Here is a 19,902-nt window from a genome sequence, read left to right on the forward strand (position 1 = left end):
CTAGGCTCCCTGACGGCGTATAAATTGACGACCTGGCGCGAGCGCGCAGCGGACGCGCGCAACGGGCGCGCCGCTGGCGCGCCTACGGCGCACCTAAGGCAAGCCCAAGGCAAGCCCGTCTGCGCCCGTCCGCGCTCGCTCAGCGCCAGGCGCCAGGGACTCTGCCGGTTTCCGCCCGCTTACCGAGCCTATCCTCAGATATGACACCCTAACCTCGCTGATCCTTAGAAAGGGGACCACCTTAAACTGCCCTTGCCTGGTACCGAAGGATCTGCCCTTAATTCCCCCCCTGACTTCTGTTCTGGCTGTGCCTCCAGTATTCCGAGGATTCTTAACATCCCTATTTCCATTAAGGAAGGGAAGAGGGGAGAGGCCGAGACCAAGAAGGATCGCTCTTTAGCTTGCATTTTGTTAAATGCAAGGTCCTTAGTCAAGCATATCCTTGAGTGTGCTAGACTTATGGAGGAACTGGAGGTTAAGGTGGCCTTCATAACGGAAACATGGACCGATCCATCTGCAGGGCCAGACATGGTGAAGGCCACCCCCCCGGATTTCCTTTCCTATACTATGGATAGGCCATTAAGGAAAGGCGGAGGTTTGGCGGTGATATATCACCATTCCATCAAAGCCTCCTTCCAACCCATCCCCATGGACACTTGCGAAGCACTATATTTTAATCTCATGTTAACCCATCACCAATCTTTTAAGGGCTGTCTTGTGTATAGGCCACCTGGGACCCGGAACTCCTTCCTGGCCTCCGTTGGGACGTTATTGGAGGAGGGGCTGCTTTCCAGGGCCTTTACAGTCCTGGAAGATTTTAACTTCCACCTAGAATCAAGGGAAGATGGGGACACCATAGCTTTGCATGACCTAATGATGTCAGCAGATCTTAGGCAGCAGGTTGAAGGACCTACGCACATGGGAGGGCATACCCTGGATGGGATTTTTTCCAACCAAAGTAATCTTCATTTCCAGAGCCTTCTCCCTCTGGCCTGGTCCGACCATGCTGCAGTTCAGTTTGAGATACGACTAGGCAATCTTGGTAAGGAAACCATTGGTCGAAAAAACAATATAAAAATCCGAGCCTGGAATAAGGTGGAGGAAGCTTCTCTTAATAAGATGCTATCCTCCTCAGCAGCCTGTATGTCAGATGAAGTGGAGAACGCTTGTCAAAATTATACGGACTGGCTGCAGCAGGCCTGTGACAGACTGGCTCCGATTAAAGTATTAAGGCCAAAGAGAGCACAGCCCTCCGCCCCATGGTACTCGCAGGAGCTCAGGATCCAAAAGCTCAACTGTAAGCAGCTTGAACGCGCTTGGAGGAGCAATTATAAAGAAGCCGAGAAAAAAGCGTATAAAATTGGCCTGCAGACCTATAAACAAGAAATTGCGTCAGCCAAACAAAGATACTTTGCCGCTCAAATTTTAGAGTCTAAAAACGCAGCAAAAGAACTGTTCAAGACGATGGCGATGTTGGCATCGCCAAAGCCAAGGCCGGTTCAACCGAGTCAACAACTATGTGAAGACCTGGCCGAATTTTTTCTGGCCAAGGTGGAAGTTATTTTCGGGGTTTTTAGTGAGGGAAGTACTGGCTCTTTGGACGTGAGCAGGGAAGGCCCGAGGTCAGAGCATGTTTCCGGCCCAACCTTTGACAAATTCCGGACAATCTCTACACTGGATATACAAAAAGGCTTGATGGAAATTAACTCAGGCTCCCCTTTTGACCCCTGCCCCAGCAGGGTGGCTAAACTGGCTTCGGGTCTGATTGCAAAGAGGCTTACAAGCATATTTAATCTTATGTTTGAAACTGGTCTCTTTCCAAGGCAGTGGAAACTAGCATCGATTTTACCATTACTAAAAAAATCCAACCTTCCAACCAATGATCCTAATAGCTTTCGCCCGATTGCCAGGCTTCCCCTACCGGCCAAGCTGGTCGAAAAATTCTTGAACAGGCAACTCAGTCTCTTCTTGGTAGATACACAGGCGCTTGACCCTACTCAATATGGCTTTCGGCCAGGTCACAGTACGGAGTCCGCTTTAGTTAAAGCCACGGAAGAGATTAGGGAGGCAGTGGATCAGGGAGGTAAGGCGGCACTGATCCTGCTCGATCTGTCCGCAGCATTTGATACGGTCCACCACTCTATACTTCTTAATCACTTAAAAACGTGTGGTATTGGTGGTAAAGCTTGGGACCTTATCAGATCCTTTCTTACAGATAGAAAACAAGTGGTAACTCTGGGGGAGTTCCAGTCTAAACCTTTTTCCACACCTTGTGGTGTCCCTCAGGGGTCATCACTTAGCCCCACCCTTTTTGACATTTATGTGAGCGCACTGGCACCTGTTATTGGCGCCGACGGATTTGGTATCACCTCCTACGCAGATGATACTCAAATTGTGGTATCTCTGTCTCCAGGGGGGGAGGTTGATACGGAAGGACGTCTGCGGGAGTGCATGCTGGCAGTAGGGAGCTGGATGGCTAAGAACTGCCTTAAATTGAATTCAGAGAAAACGGAGGTTATTCTGTTCGGAAACACCTCCAATTTCTGGACCCCGGCCTGCTGGCCCGATTCTGTGGGTACGCTCCCAGTTCCGGTTGCAAAAGCCAAAAACCTCGGCATAATACTCGATGATAGACTGACACTAGAGCATCATATTAAGGAGGTGACATCCAAAACTATGTACACCATCAGGATGCTGAGGAAAGTGCTACCCCTGTTGCCCCAGGATAGCAGACACATGGTGGTCAGGGGGCTGGTTTTGGCTAGACTGGATTACTGCAATGGACTTTATTTAAACGCGCAACACAGAGCATTGAGTAAACTACAGATTCTGCAGAATGCTGCAGTTCGTCTACTTACGGGTTCCTCAAGATCTGCTTCGGCTTCCTTGGGAAGAAAAACCTTGCACTGGCTCCCTGTCAAAAGCCGAATTCGGTTCAAGGCACTGACCATGACCTTCAAGGCATTGCATGGCCTAGGCCCAGAATTCCTAAAGGACAGACTACACTGGTATGTGCCGGGTAGAAGCCTGCGGTCAAAAGAAGCTAATCTGGCCCATGTTCCGCGCATTAGGAAAGCTCGCTGGGGTGGTAGGAGTTTCATCTATGGGGCCGCGAAGGCTTGGAACGACCTTCCTCTCTATCTCAGGACCATGACAGATCTTCTGCCATTTAGAACGCAACTCAAGACCTGGCTGTTCCTTAATGAATAACCCCGGTCATCCATCTATTAGCTCCCCCAGTTTCAGGACTCTCAGGGTATTCTAGACAGCGCCAGGACACCTCCGGGTAATTGCCGCGCTTTACAAATTTCAATAACATAACATAACATATTTGTTCAGTAATTATCTACCCTGTTCTCCTGTTCACCATTTTCCTAATTACTTAAATGTATAGCTCCTGCCCCTGCCCATTTTATCTGGTTTTGCATAATGCTCATGTTGTTTGTACTTTGTATATTTCACATTTCTGTTGCACTACCTTTCATATGCTTTTATACCCTATGTGCCTTATACTATCCTTATCTTGTAAAGCGCTGTGATACCTCTGGGTCTAGCCAGCGCTATATAAAACCTTCAAAATAAATAAAATAAATAAATAAACCTTTATCGCCAGACCTTCCCATTCTATTTGGGTGTATTGCACTTCTATAGCTGTCAACGCATGCCTGGCAAAAGCAAGGGGGCTCCATACCCCTGACTCATTCTCCTGGGTAAGTACCGGTCCCAGCCGGGCTGGCATCCACCAACAACTCCATGGCTTTCTCAGGATTAAAATTTTCCATGGTGGCGTCAGTCAGGAGCATGTTCTTGATATTGTTGAATGCTTCCTGCTCCCTGGGGCCCCATATCCACTTAGATCCAGTCCTGGTAATTGCCCGGAACAGAATTTCCAGGTTGGGTAGAAACCACGCACAGTATGTTACCATGCTCAGAAAACTGTGGATTTCCATTGGATTCTGAAGGGCTGGTGCTTCCTTAATTGCCGTCGATTTGCATGGTTCTCCTTGTAGACCGTCTTGTGAAAATACGAAGTGAAAGAATTCTACCTGGGGCTCAAAGAAAGAACATTTGCTTATATTCAAAACTCCTTCAAGTCCCAACAGAGTCTCTCTAATAGTTTTTTGGGAAAACTTCAGCGGCTGATGAGATTTAGAAGTTGAGCCGTTTATATCGGCGCAGACCTAAGGGGGCCGTAAACTTAGTTATGTATCTGCTGTCTAGATAGAGTACTAGTTGTGGTACCTAGCATGTAAGTCCAGCTTGGAGAACCATTTTACACTATTTAGGTCTGTGAGAATGTCATCCATTTACTTTTTAAAAAAAAAAAAAAATTATTTTAATTTTTATTTAAATTTTACAGTTTTCACGTGGAGTCTAACACAAAGTCCATGATGGGATCCATCGGATTTACATATCGGTCCTTCTTCTTCTAGTTTCTTCTTGTTTGAGGAAGCACGTCAGGGGTGCCCCTAATAATAGATTTAGGGGCGTTACAGGTAGTTGAAAGGTAGGGACCAAACTTCTCAGTTGTCAGTGTAGCCATTATGGGGCTGTGAATTTCGTAATGACAAACTCCCAGCACCATATACTCTTAATGGCAGCACTGCACTTACAATGTCTAAGAATGGACTTATACACTGTAGGGGTACGGGGCTCATTCACTTGTACCCTCACCACTGGTATAGTGCACCCAGCTAGAGGGGTGACTGACCTATGCCAGGGCAGTGGGTTGCAGGCATGGCACACAGAGATGTGTGCCATGTCGACTCTTCACTTTGTTCTGCACCAAAACACGCAGCCTGCAAAGGCAGTGTGTGAGTGTAATGGTACAGGACCTCTAAGGGTGGCACAATAAGTGCTGCATCCCTTAGAGACCTTCTCTGGTCACAGTGCCCTGGGTACCTGTGGTACCATTTACCAGGGGCTGACCTGCGGCCAGAGATGCCAATTGGGTTTAGGCTTCAATGCAGTTTTAGGGAAAGAACATAGGCCCTGGGTACCTGATTAGCAGGAGCCCAGAGCACACTCAGTCAATGCACATCAGCAATTCAGCAAAAAGTGGGGGGCAACCATGCAGAAAGAGGGCACTTTCTCACAGGGATGTCATCCATTTTTATTTCTTTATTTGCATTTTTATTTAAATGTTACAGTTTTCACGTGGAGTCTAACACAAAGTCCTTGATGGGATCCATTGGATGGAGTTTACATATACATAGGTTGGTATCAAGACATGACAGCTTGGGCACATTTGACTGGGTTGGGCAAATGCCTCAATTCACAATATAATGTACAATAGTTACAGCATAATTTTTGTAACCAGCAGGAGTACTTACAGATGTTGGCTGTGTCAGTGGATCACCATATCCCAATAGATTCATGTGTCAATCTGACCACTGTGACTTTTACCCTACCTTTATGGCCTTCATCATAGTCAGTGTTGTAGTGTGCAATTAACATGAGATTAACAAAAACAACAACATTCCTTCGCACAAAGGTCGTTCCAGGCTGATATTATTTGCTGCGCCATCAGATTAGCTGTCCCCAAATCTCGTGCCCCACCCCTGCGAGAATAAGTTAAGTTCGGGTTCACACCAGTTCCTATGTGCCTTATCATTGCCTCCCCTTATATAGCATATGTATCGAATTATTGTAGCTGCACCCGGATAGTGGTCTGGTTAGGTGCCTGTGCCTGACCCCATCCTATCGCCATGTTGTGAGTTATTGCCTTCGGATTCCAGATCTACCTGTTTTTCGTCAGCATCGCATCCCAGCATAGCGCAATGGGATATTCGTGCTGGCTGGCTATCTCTTCCCTGTGCAGAGCCGTGCTTTCTGCCTGCACCCAAACCACCAGTGATTTTTTCCAATTGTTGAAAGCGGGGGGATTTCTGTTTTTCCATCGTTTAGTAATGAGCCTTTTGGCAACTATAAGGCCTAGATCTGTGAACCTAGAGGTAACATTGTGTTTCTTGGCTCTGGGGAAAAAGCCTAGTATGCATTCCTCCCATGCATGTAATGTGGGCCTGTCAGTGTATGTTGCTACTGCCACCGTTACTTCCAATATATTTGTATGGTGGGGCAAAACCACAGTATGTGTAGGAAATCAGCTCCTACCTGCGTGCTATGAGGGCATGCTGAGTTGACTAGTTGAAAATATTTGTTCAACTTGTCTGGAGTCAGATATGCCCTGTGTGTGATGTACGTCTGTATAAATCTAAATTTGGCGTTTCTTGGTATCTGCGTGGAACTTGCCAGGATCATGTTCCATTCCCCATCCGTCCATGGAGTTCCCCTGTCCTCCTCCCATCGCGTGTGTAAGGCCGCCATGGGTTGTGTAGTGTGAGTTAGAAGAGCCTCTGTCAGCCAATGTACTAAGTGGGATCCATTGCCCATTACGTGTAGGTTTTGGATCAGTAAATGCATTTCTGGTTCAGTGTTTGTCACCCCATGCTGATGTGAGCGATCTTATTATTGAGTTGTGTAGCAGGAATTGACCTGCAGGGAAGTCATTCTCATGAGACAATCTTTCGAAATGTATCAAGGTACCGTTGGCGTATCGGTAACCGAGTGTATGTATTTCAGCAGCATGCCAATGTGTAAGGGCACTATTTAGAGTGCCGGTTTTGTTTCTCGGGGTCCCCTGGAGAGGCTGTGCTGGAGCATAGGGGATTGTTTTCATAGTGAGGTATAAGCTGCGTTTGTGGCAACGATGAGCTAAAGCTAGGTAACTCGGCGACGGAATGGGGGGGTCGGGCCATTGGATGAAACAGCTGGTAGATCTGGGATTGTCACCACAGTGGATGTGAGGTAGCATGTGTCATTTAAATTAAGCCCAGCAAGCCATTTCGTCACCCATTTCAGCTGTGCAGCCAAATAATAGAGTTCCATATTTAGAACAGCTAGCCCTCCCCTGCCTGTGGATGCATATAGTTTCCATAGTGCTATTCTGTGGCGGCCCGAGTTACAGATAAATCCTCGGATCAACTGTTCCAGCTCTTGGAATGTTTTAGCGGGGACATAGACTGGAAGGTTGGAAAAATAATACAATAGCTTCTGTAGCATCGCCATTTTGGTCAGGGCGGTTCTGCCCATCATGTTAAGTAGTAGTGTTTTCCAAAATTTTACTTGTGACCTGATGGCAGATATGGCTCTGGTCAGGTTCCCCTCCAGAATGTCAGCAGGGACATGGTAGATTCAGATGCCCAGATATCTGAAGGTGGATGGCTGCCAGTTGAGAAGAGAGTTGTTTGCTAACAGATCTGGGTTCGGGGTCTCGCTCCTGAAGGGATTTAAGCACGACTTGACCCACTTCACACTTAGGCCTGACGTCAGCTCGAACCTCTCTAGGGTTTCTGCTATGGTGCCGGGTATGCTGTGTAAATCTCTGAGGTACAGCCGGAGATCATCCCTGTAGAGCGAAACCACATGCATGCTATCTCCAAGCTGAATACCCCAATCTCCCCCCTTACTACGTAGTTGTGTTGCTAGTGGTTCCATTGCTAGTGAGAAAAGGAGCGGTGACAAAGGGCATCCCTGCCTGGTGCCTTTGTTAATAGGTACGCTCTCCGATGTTATACAACCTGTGCTCACCCTGATAGTGGGCTGTGTGTATAGTAGTCTAATCAATTGGAGAAAAATGATTCCAAACCCATTCCCACCCAATACCTCAAAGAGATAGGGCCACTGGAGTGAATCAAAGGCCTTCTCCAGGTCCAGAACCATGCAACCCGGGCTAGGCCAAGCGTCTGTGGAGTATTGCTGGACTCTGAAGAATCTGCATATGTTCAGTGACGTGATCCGAGCAGGGACAAAGTCATTTTGATCAGAATTAACTAAATTTTTCACCAACGGTGCCAATCTTGCGGCGACGATAGAGGCTAAAATTTTATAGTCCGTGTTAAGTAACATCAACGGCCTGTATGATCCTAATATTACTGGGTCCCTACCTGGCTTGGGGAGAGAGACCAGTAATGCCGCCCTTTGTGTGGTCGTGAGCGTGGAATCTGTTAGTGCGGTGCCACATACCCTTTTGAGGTGTGGCGCTAACAACTTGGCGTAAGCTGTATATAATTCAGACGGCAAGCCATAAGGCCCCAGGGTTTTCCTTGTAGCTAGGGCGCACATGCTTGCCAGGACTTCTTCCATGCTTATTGGGGCGTCAAGCTGTAGCTTCTGCTCCTGATTTATTTGGGGGAGGGTGATATTCGCTAAGTATTGGTGAATCTCCTCTACCATTACAGTGGCTGTAGATTTGTATAATATGGTGTAGTGTCTTGTAAATTCTCAGTTTTGTGCCTTGCAGTGAGGGAATAGATGTAACGGGGAATCTTGTGTCTTCCAGTCTGATGAGCCACGCAATGAGCCTACCAGCCTTCTCCCCAGTGGTGTGTGTTTGTGCTGAGTACGCTGTATAATTGAGGCAGCGAAGCCTCTCCAGTAGGTTGGCATGTTCTGCCCTACTCTCACAGTCTCTTTGCGGATTGTGAGTCACTAGTTCCGCGTTTTACAAGGTATGCTAACCTATTTTCCTGCTTGGTGAGATCTATCTCAAGTGTCTTGCGCATGCCAGCCTGAGTACCGAGGCAGTGTCCTCGCATCACCGTTTTAAAAGCATCCCATTCTATCAATGCTGAATATGCAGAGTCTGTGTTTTCGTCAAAGTAATGTGCTACTGCCTTCCCCAATGAATCCCAGAAGGGCCCATCCTCTAACATTTTGGGTTGCATGTGCCATCGTGGGATCGGCATTGTGTTATTGCCCCACTCTAGTTGTAGCGTGTGTGGATTATGGTTGGAGTGAGTTCTCCCAAGGTTTTGGGGGTCTGCTATGATTGGTAACAAGTCATCTGTGACTAGGATCCGGTCAAGTCTGAGGTGTAAATCGTGTGCCCCTGAGTAAAATGAATAGATCCTATCCGTGGGATTTCTGTGCCTCCATGCCATTCTGTTGCCCAACATTTTAGTGCCCTCATGGCTGTGACAGTGGGTGCTCTAGGTAATGGGGAAAGGAGCGATCCAGGAATGTATCGATATACAGTTATAATCCCCCCCAAGAAGCATCGGGGTTCCATGCCAGGACAATAGTTTGCTCGATAGGGAGTCAAGGAATGAAGCTTGTTCAGTATTGGGTGCGTATATCGCCGCTATTACAACTGGCCTGCCATCCAGCCGACTCTTAACTCTGACATACCTGCCGTCTGTGTCTATAAGTCATTCCTCTATTCTAAATGGAGTGCCTGGTCTAACCCAAACCAATGTGCCTCTGGCATATGCTGAGTAGCCCTTGGCGTATAGCTGCCCACTCCATCTCCTCTGTAGGTTCCGTGACTCAGGCCCCGCTAAGTGTGTCTCTTGTAAAAGAGCTATTTGGACCTGATGTCGTTTAAGATATGAGTAAATCAAATACCTCCAGGAGGGAGTATGTATCCCCCGTACATTCAAAGTACATATCTTTATTGATGCCATGATGTGGATGGGATAATAAGTTCAGGTCTCGTGGAGGGTCCAGGGATGTCAGTGATGCATATAACAGAACCTAGGGGTGGGGCTGTCTTATGCCTCATCACTGTGCCATTTTGGGTACTGTATCGACCTGATGTGTGTTGGATAACTAAATTAATGAAGATCAATACATGTAATGTCATTGGGGCAAGCATGCAACAAGCAGTCGTACAACCAGTAAAACAAAGAGACATGTCGTCAGAGGCAAGGGGGTGGGGTCACCCAGACGATGTACGTCAGTAGGTACAAAGAAAAGTTGCTTGGTATCCCCCTTTTTTTACATAAGGAAGGCAAACCCCGGGCCTCGTAAATCCGTGCATGTGCCACATCAGCCATAAGGACAGCTGTTGTGTGAGTGCGACATAATAGTCCTTAATTACCCTGAATCTCCATACATTGTTCATGGCATGAGCAAAGAGTTTTAAACAATATAATTAGTAGGCAAGTATATGTGACAAGTCTTCGCTTTACTTCCAGAAAGGAATACTGTTGCCTCTGTACAGCTGCAGTGAGGTCAGGGAAGACCATGACTGTACTGTCTGCCACTTGTATTTTCTGGTTTCTTGTAGTATTGTGTTCTTGTCCTTGTAGTTCAGCACGCGGAACAGCAATGGCCTTGGGCCTACTCCCAATGGTGGGGGTCTGTTTGGTTGCGCCCCTTCTATAACAAAGTATTGCGACAGTGATACCTCTGGTAACAAACTGCGTATCCAAGCCTCTGTATATAATGTTGCTTCCCGTCCTTCACCCTCTGGAAAGCCTACCACGTGTACATTATTTCGCCTGGAGCGGCCTTGAGTTTTCAGCTCGATTTGCAAGGAATTTTACTTAGCCATCGCGCTACCTGTAGTTGGCATCCATCCGATCCAGGACTCCCAGGACCCCCAGCTTCCGGCGCTTCCTGTCTCATCTACCCCTAGGCTGACTATCCGTCCATTGCTTGTCAAATTGACGCCTATCGACTCGCTGGACTCGCACATGAGGTTGCACCACCAGCATCTATACTGTTGACCAATTGACCCACCGGCATAGCATCAACCCGCTCACATGAAGGTTCCTGTGACTCTGCCACTACAGCCTTGGAATTAATCCCACGTGTCGGTCTCTTAATACTCCAAAATCTCAATCTCATTTGATTGATGGTAGCCCCTCCAATTCTCGAAGCTCTGCATCCACATTATTATTCCGAAGTCCTGGGTCCCTAACTAAAGACTCTTATGTTCTCAGGCAACCAATTTCTGTCCTGATGATGATCCCATTATTGTTGTAAAGGAGATCGAAACGTCGTCGACCTTTTAAACACCGTGCACACAAATTTTCTCTGTAAAACTGTGTCACGGTCGTGTTAATTATTTCGCTTGTTTCATCTTTCACAATTCTCAACAAGCTCCTTGTTTTGCCTGAATGTTTTGTTAATGTTTTGCTCTCTCACCTATAAGTCACCAATTCTTCACGAACCACTTCACTTTTATGTTTCTGGATATAGGACTGTATCCCACTGCTTATTTTCTTGTGTTTTGATTACTAAAAATAAATTGGATTTAATTCCACTATCCGGCTGGATAGTTTTCCTATAGAATTGATTCTGTTCTATATTGATTTTCCTCTATTGTCCTCCGACAAGGACCGTTGTAGTGAGAGAGAGAGTACTAGCACAAGGAAAACGCATAATTGTTGTGACCCCGGTACCGACCCTAGAGGCTGTTACAAAGGCAAGCATGCCAAATGCTTAACCATTACATCCACAATGGATTCAATTGGCTAACTCTTTCACTGAAACCGATGTAGATTACAGATTTTATACTACATTACAAACACAAGCATTCCTGCAGTACGAACAAGAATCTCCTCCGCCGAATGAACGAATGTCTCTAGACCGATATGAATTGATCATTTATATTGATGGCTCTGCCCAGCCGCCCGTAGATACGAAACAGCAATATTCAGCGGCATGCGCATGCAGGACAGAAAGATTCTCCCTGAAAATGCACACACACAGTCTCTATGAGAGTATGGCACAGCTGGCTGAACTAAAAGCCCTTATACCGGCACTACAAAATACGGATCATGAATTCCCCACACTCACAGTGTGTGATTCATTTTACTGTGTCCAGTCCTACAACAAATATTTACATTATTGGTGCCAGAATGGATTTAGGGATTCTAAAGGTTGCACAGTGAAACACAAGATGCTCTAGGAACAAGTGGCGAAGCTGAAGAAAGGCCTGCCATGGGCTCATGTCATTCATACATTGAGTCATCAACGTGTTGGCGTTCACATTAAAGGGAATTCAATGGCGAAGGAAGCCACCAAGGCAACAGTACACACTGCTGCTGTTGATGCAATAATGCACTCTAGCACGAGGATAGACGGAGCAACTATGATAGCTGTCAATGCCACCGGTAACAGCTCAGCCCTGCCGACAGACTTTCCATTCAAGTACTCCTACAAATTAGATGTGCAAAACATTCTATATGCATAAATTCCTGGAGTGGGGGAAGAGTAATACCAAACACTGATTACAGATTGGAATTAATAGTAACTGCACATGAGGGTCTGGGTTCAGCACATGCAGGGATCTCTGCTACAGTTTTTCTACTAAAGCAGCGCTATTGGTGGCCAGGTCTAACTAAACAGACCAAGGACTTTGGGCCCGATTCACAGAACTAACTTAAGACAAAATCCTAAACTTACTATTTTTGGTATTCACAGAAGTTAGGATTTTGTCTTAAGTCTGTCTTTGGTCTGTCTTAAGTTTGTCTTAAGACAAACTAAAGACAAAATCCTAACTTCTGTGAATACCAAAAGTAGTAAGTTTAGGATTTTGTCTTAAGTAAGTTCTGTGAATCTGCCCCTTTGTCCTCAAATGTGACATCTGCCAACAGATGAAGGGCTCCACCGTAGCACGTCCACCACAAACACCTTTATTGATCTCAGACAAATCTCTTGCATGTGTCTATTTGAATCAATGCGCCCCCTTACACTCTGACGGGGCTTACAAGTACATCTTGGTGGCAGTAGATTCATGCCCTATAGTCCTGTGGGTTTGGCCCCATCGTTAAACTGACGCTCAAACCGTTATAAAAGATTTGCAAGTCTTTTTCGGCACATATGCAATTGGCACACTACATTCCGACCAGCATTTAGCTCTCGGGCTTACAAAAAAGCCATGGGAAGTTTGGTAGTGTCCTTGCGGTACTCCTCTCACTATCATCATGACGGAAATTCAGTAGTCGAGAGGAAAATGCGTGACTTAAAGCAATCCTTAACAGCAAGGGTATTAGGCTTGAGGGGGTAGTGGGGGTAGTTGGGTCAATCTCCTATATGGGATCCAGAGAGTACTTAACAACATGCCAGAACAATCCCTGGGGGACCGTACACCTTATTAGCGCATGTTCAGGGGTAAGAGTGTGGGTACCCGACCTCGATAGTGTCAGCACAGTGGCGACTGAAACCCCATTTGACCTCCATGTTCTTTTGGCTGTTTTACAAGACCTTAAAGAATACCAAGCTCTACAAAGCAACGTCCAAGTAAAACACTCCGCCACTGGTGAAGTGAAAACTGTAATGGCAAGACCTGCCTGAATCCCGGAGATTTGGGACCTGGTTAGAGAGAAAATTGGGGACAAGAAAGAATTTGGTGCGCAACAAGAAGGGGACTCCCTCTGAAAAATACATACAAGGTCAGGGAGAAGAGGGGAAGTACAACAAAACAAGAAAGGAGACTCCCTCTAGACCTATATTTCTTTTGTTTGATTCAGCATAAATTCAAAAAGTGGGCTAAACATCAGTGTTCAACAGCAACAATATACAAAAAACATCAATATTTCCATCTATTTATATATTTTTTATTTTGTTTCTTTTATCAAAATTATTTTAATCCTTATTTTTAAATACTTTAAACATAAAATTATTCTCATCAGCATATACACATTATTGTTATCAATGACTCCTATAGTTATACATCAATATTGATTCAAAAAAGTAACATTGAGCAACCCCAGGTAGAGAGACAACAATCACCCTATCAACAGCCTTTTATTCATACACACCTCTTCCACTCTCTTCACACCACACTCATCACTTCATACATCTGGAAAGTAAAAGACAATAGATGGTATTATAGTCTTTACGACCATATAGAACTACTGCATATAGCAGTATCTGAATAGCATCGGTCGACGTGTTTCGTGGCGCCACCTTCCTCAGGACCTGCCCGATATCAGACCAAGGTCGCTCAACCCAGGGGGAACTACTAATTGTTCTCCCCTGACACTTAATATAGTCCGCTGTGCCAAAAGTTTTTTTAGTTACTGCATTCTCAACTATATCCAGTCTGATATATAGTAATTATAGTAACAAGGGATAAGTTCTGATCCCAAAAACGCGCAGTCCTTTTATCTCGTATTTTTTGAGTACGCGGTCACTTCTCTATTCATACATGGAGGCCATCATTTCTAAGGCAGCGTGTACTTTCCGGAATACCTCGGTTTATATTTCAAGGCTTCTTGGTCACGGCTGCATCTACGACTATATTCTCAGATGAGAATATAGTCGTAGATGCAGCCGTGGCCATCTTATAGAGTGCCCGTACCTGTCCTAGCTGACGAAGGAACCAGAACTGTCCTACTTCTGCTTCTTGCCAGCCGCCAAGACAAAAGGTTTATCTCAATTGATCTGATCACACCACATTATGTGGCCGATTCTCAACAGTAGGCTTTGTGGGCTCCTGGGTAATCACTGCACTCCTCTCGCTACTGTACAGGAAGTTCAGATGGAAGCTTTAATAATAACTGAAGACTTCACTTTCCAAAGAGAAGCTGTGAATGACAATGACATGATGCCTCTCCCTATTGAAACAATTACAACCGTACAGTCAAGAAGTACAGAAATTTCAGTTTGAAAAATTGACTAGGTCTATGTCAACATGCCACAGATCAAGTCATCTCCCAGTTCTACAAAACCTGCTGAGCTGTCAAGAATCGATCGATCGGTCGTCATCCTGCTACTTTGTGCATTATAGTGATTTCTCATCGGATCCAAGTGAACCTGAGCTGCTGACACTGCCTCTCCCTTTTAAACTTCGAGTTTATGCTTTCTATCTTTGGCTGAAATAGACTTACTTCATTGTTCCCTGGATACATCTATGGATTACAATTGGTTCACTTTCCCGGGTACTTTGGATTGGTGTAGTACTGTCTTTTTCCTACTTCTGAATGGACGCTTTCTTCCTGAACGCTGTGTAGTGCAACTTGTGAACGTGGTTCTTAAGCCACATGCATCATCACACCGTGAACTAAGAGACTTGTCCCTGGTGAACATTACAACGGTTCCAGTTCCTGAAGGAATTTTACGGGACAGGGTATTGTGTGATGCATATGGTCCTACTAAACTTTTGAAAATTCCTTATTTGTTCAAAATTTCTTTAAATTACATCACCTCTAGTACTTTCTCTGATTATTGGGACATTGAAACTGTGCATGATTTGCTTTTAGATTTAGAACAATCAGCTGCATTTTCAAATGCTGAATTGTATGATGGTACAAGTAATTTTGGAGACATGTTCTGTTACCAGCATTATTGTAACCATTTTTTACATAAAGCTAGTATCCCATGCGCTGTTTATTATTACACACAGTGGGAACACTGCCCAACGCCGCTGAAATGTAATTCAAAGGCTTTTGCACAAATGTTTGCTTAATTTTCAGGTTTTGAAACATCAGATGCAACCTCATATTACTATAGGCTTGCACCCACACCTGCAAAGAAAAATATGCTAACAAACACTAAGCTGATATACACTGCTTCCTTTATTTCCCAAATGTCTACACAGGGTTTTGACTTTTGGAAAGACACAATAGATACAAAGTCTACCTGGGGGACAATAGATTGGCAGGTTCAGGGGATGGAAGCCTTATTTAGAGCATGCCTCATACCACACCAAATGATTATCCTGAAGAATACAGTGCAACAACCCTCATGTCTAGGTATAGCAAAAACAAAGGATTCGAACAAACCTCATATTCCCGCATTCTCACGTTTTGAGAATTGGCAGCACTTTACACACTTTAGCGAGGATATACTAGACACCATGATACGTGATGTTCTTTCAGTTCATCAGACCCCAATTGGAAGGGTTAGTTGGTTTGTCCTGTGGACACAAACGGGTGTCAGTCTGGATTCCTGGGTAACACCGAAGGGTTTAGGATCGATAGGCCTGATAAACGATATGTACAGACAGAATACTAGGGGGTGGTGACGTCATATAGTTTTGGAAAGTTATGCCTAGATTGGCTAAAAACCTCAACACTGTCCCAGGTGAAAAACACTTGTCCTTTCTTTCTGATGACTTGGATCTCAGGGATTTTTTACTAGGTCCCCGAAACCTACGTCAAAAGCGCTTTTTGTGTGGAATATATAATAAGCTGTGTAAGATTTCTCAACAGAAAGCTGCTGAGAGTTGCATGAAATTGATAGGGTTAATTTAGAAAAGTCTTTGACTATGGTTGACAATGGTAAGACCACTTTATCATGCAGAATTTATTCACTGGGCAATATAATATCTTCCGCATTTGACATGATACAGCAAGACGTCTATATTACAACATGGACAGTTGCACTTAACGGTCAATAGTAATAATGAGCTGGATGTTACAGACATTACATTCTTGCCATGTGCCATGGCGTTACCTCAGCAGTACAAGTCTGTTTTCAGCATACCATATAACAGACAGACAGATGACAATGGCGTGTAGAGATGCTAAATATACCATTTTGCATATTGAAAAATTAGACCAATTACCTTTCACCGTGGCTGAAACACCATCTACTGACAGGATAATCCATGGTTACATCACCCTACTGGTCACGACCTTTTAATTCCAATATTGTCTCCAATACCAACAGTTAGGCAGATTTGAAGCGCTGGGGAAGGATATGTGCACAAGTATTGGGAGTTACCGTTCAGATTTGGATGCAGGAATGGGGACACAGAAGTTTTTCTTAGTGGCTCCGACTGTGAAGATGCTTTAAGCGGTTCAGTGGTTTGGAAGGGCATTTCTCTCAATGGAGCATGCAATGCTTCAGTGGCGAACTTGTCTTGTTATCTGAATGGCTCTCCAGCTGCTGTGATTCATCCTGTGTTCAGGCTGGTCTTGAATGGGAGCTATTTGATGCTGAATGATGAAGGTTGCTGAGAAATGGAACCAGGCATCACTTATCAAGTGACGGTTAATTCCATAGTCAATTATCGTACACAAGTACTGTTTCCACCTGCCCGCACAGTTAGGGAGGCAGTGCTATGGCCTTCGATAAATGTTTCCAGCATAAAATTTGACTCCCTAAGCAAACTGAAAGCCATTCTTTTACAGAAGGATGTGGCCTTAACTTCAGCCATAGAGACTTTGATCTTCAGGTTGCAAGATCTTCGTCTGAGATGCAGACACTACTGCACACTAACTTCCCGCTGCATTTTTGGGAAATGGTCCATCGTATCTTTAGCATGTCTGATACTAAAGGAATAGTGCACTTTTCAAAATATATCAGTTCTGGTTTGGTTAGCATATTCTGAGTTATATCATCTTCCAGACACTCCCTTTTGGGAAGCGTTTTTGGAGGGCCCCCACTTGTCCTTCTATTTGGGGAGGGAATACTGATTGTATTCTATCTGCTCTGCAATAAACGTCCCAGTTCAACTCGGAATGGAGATAGCACTGCTAGTGCTGTGTTGCCGTGAGCGCATGATACACTGCTTCGGCACACCTCTGCCTCAAGAACTAAATGAGCACTGGTTCTTCTAGTTCAGGCCCATATGGCTCGACTGCATAACACCTGTCTTCAGCTGCCTGTTTTGCAGCCACAAATGCATCTTGGATATATGTCTTGGATCAGAATTGGTTGTGCCACCGGACATTGAAGTACTGATGGACCCCTTAAAGGCCAATGAGTATTGTTGTCCCCAGCATATTCCATTGATGATGAATGCATTCTTAGAGCCACCCTGGGATGCTTCAGCTCCTAGTGAAGTGAACAACAGCTCTGCGTACAACTTGTTGGATACAACACCTCCCTCAGCATCTGCAGTGGCAACTGGATGGAATCACCTTTGCTCCATAAGCATGCTACGTGGTGCCCCATAATTGGTCTTTTCCATGTGGGAACAATTTGGCCTCTTTTTAAAACAAAATGTACCAAAACAGCTTTTTCTAGGCACCATGGCTTTCTGAGTGCTTGAGATCTCAAATAATATAATGACTTTTAATACTTTAAATATATATTTTATTGGCAAACCCGCTTTTAGATACTTTTAAGAGTAGTTTTTTTAAAACGTTTTTTAAATTGTCTGCTAGCTTTTTAGATAGCTTTTATTATCGACCCTTAGTATGAGGAGTGGGTGTTATATTTCCGAATTAGGCCCATATAGTCAAGCAGCTCATTTCTTATATTGTCCTAACAAATAAAATTTTCAGCTGTGACCTTTTGCACACATTTGCACACACGACAATGTTGGATTAGTTTCTCTGAAACTAAATTTGTTTTTACATCTAACTTCGCACAACATTATCACAACACCCTGAACATTATGTACAAGGTCTTCTTTCCAACTATATAGAAATGTCATCACTATCTTCATCCATGGGGTGACAGGGCTATCTGCATTTCCATAACATCACTAATCTATGCATACATCACAAGTCTGCTTTTATTATAAAAGATGAGCATCCCGATAGTTTAATAGAGGAAGTTCTTCAGCTGATACTGAGGGTCCTTGCATGCTGAGAAATCACCACGCAGCAATCTGACATCTCATGAGGGGTGTCCAGTTCATGACCAAGACGGGGTCCTTCATTCTATCCATCAGGTAACGGGGTTAGCTCGTCCCTTGGGGGGATTCTTGGCTCTACACCTACACCTACTCTAAGTACCCTTAGAGTAGGGTTCGCATAGTATGAGTACGCTAGATTACTGCCTTGTTTATATGCCCGCATATATACAAATGTTTAGCACCATGGTAGAACTATATCTACTATTTATGCTCTTGGTGCTTGTAATCACGTTTATCTGCTTCTGTCTACACTCATTGCAGCCCACATATTTTATGCAAGAATAAAATTGGTTCTATAAATATAATTGAAAACTTCCCACTGTGTATTCTACGTATAATTTTCTAAGAATAAGTAAGCACGAGTGACTGAGAGGAAGGTTCTGTACTGTTTTCACGATCCCTGAGGGGGTCAGAGTTGTCATGTTCAGTGGTTGCCAGAAACCATTCGCTCCCTGGTAGGTAAGAGGGACTTATGGTGGCACTGTGAGCTAGCTGGTCTATAGGCCGACATATCCTGCCGGGGTGTCTGGAATCAGTCTCGACACCAAGCCCTTAGTTTATGTTGTCCGAACAATGCACCGGTCCTACGGATGGTAGGAAATACACAACATCTGTAGCTTTTGTTATGGAGTCATAATTGGATATGTAGTGGCGACAGTTGCATTGCATCTCCTCTGTTTTAGTGGCATTTCCTCTCTAATGGAAGCAGATGTAAACAGTGTCATGTTGAGTATAGTGGTTGCTAAACTAAGTAAGATTTGAATTACATTGTCTGTTTTTTACTGCAGGGATGAATCCGAACTTCCAGCCCTTCTACCAGCCCTATGAATGTGGGAAAGCTCTGTGTGTCAGACCGGATGTCATGGAACTGGATGAGCTCTATGAGTTCCCAGAATATTCACGAGACCCCACCATGTACTTGGCTCTCAGAAATCTCATTTTAGCAATGTGGCACATAAACTGCAAGGTAAGCAAGACAACAGTGTAATGTTCAGAGTCAGATACTGAACTATGTTTGGAATTAGCCCTTTTTTCTCTGTTACTAGAAGTATTTTACAAAACTAACCCCTTCCTCAAATCGAAACCTCTTCAGCAACATATTTATTAGCTTGTATTAATACTGGTAGCATGTTGCTATTCTATGCTGGGTAGAGTGATACAGACCCAATAAAGTGTAATGTTGTCATAGATTTTCTTTTATTATTTTTACTCTCTCTTCCTTCTTCAATCCTTTTCAATTGGTATGGAAATTACTCCTAAATTAGAAGATTGCGGCGGCTGTAAGACCCTGGCGTGGAGGGAGCACAGGGGACAGTGCCCATTGCTTTTACAGTCACTATCCCTGCCTTGCATTCCTGTAAAACGTCATCATGTGGATGGCAGAAACAATGTTTTGCTATTTTGGTGTAAATCCAGCACCTTATGTTGAAGAGTTTTGTGACTGTGCAAACGGTATGAGAAATACATAACTCCGGATGTGGTGTCCGATGCTCTTTATTAGTTTGAGTAGCTGATAGTAGCTTCCTGCTTTTTTTGTGAGCCATAAGAAAGACTCTTTTCTGTTTCATGAGGAAATA

At 44.6% G+C, this 19,902-nt stretch overlaps 1 protein-coding gene across 3 annotated transcripts in view; it reads left to right on the plus strand.

Moving 5' to 3' along the window:
* KDM1B (lysine demethylase 1B) overlaps nucleotides 1–19,902 on the plus strand; it is an 821,676-nt gene that overhangs the window by 406,922 nt on the left and 394,852 nt on the right. For all 3 annotated transcript variants that reach the window (XM_085607096.1, XM_085607097.1, XM_085607098.1), the window contains exon 9: nucleotides 19,114–19,292. In XM_085607096.1, coding sequence (XP_085463222.1) covers nucleotides 19,114–19,292 — 179 coding nt within the window. The remainder of the gene's footprint in view (nucleotides 1–19,113; nucleotides 19,293–19,902) is intronic.

This window comes from Triturus cristatus, chromosome 5_2 (genome assembly GCF_964204655.1).
Source record: "Triturus cristatus chromosome 5_2, aTriCri1.1, whole genome shotgun sequence".
Classification (NCBI taxonomy): Eukaryota; Metazoa; Chordata; class Amphibia; order Caudata; family Salamandridae; genus Triturus; species Triturus cristatus.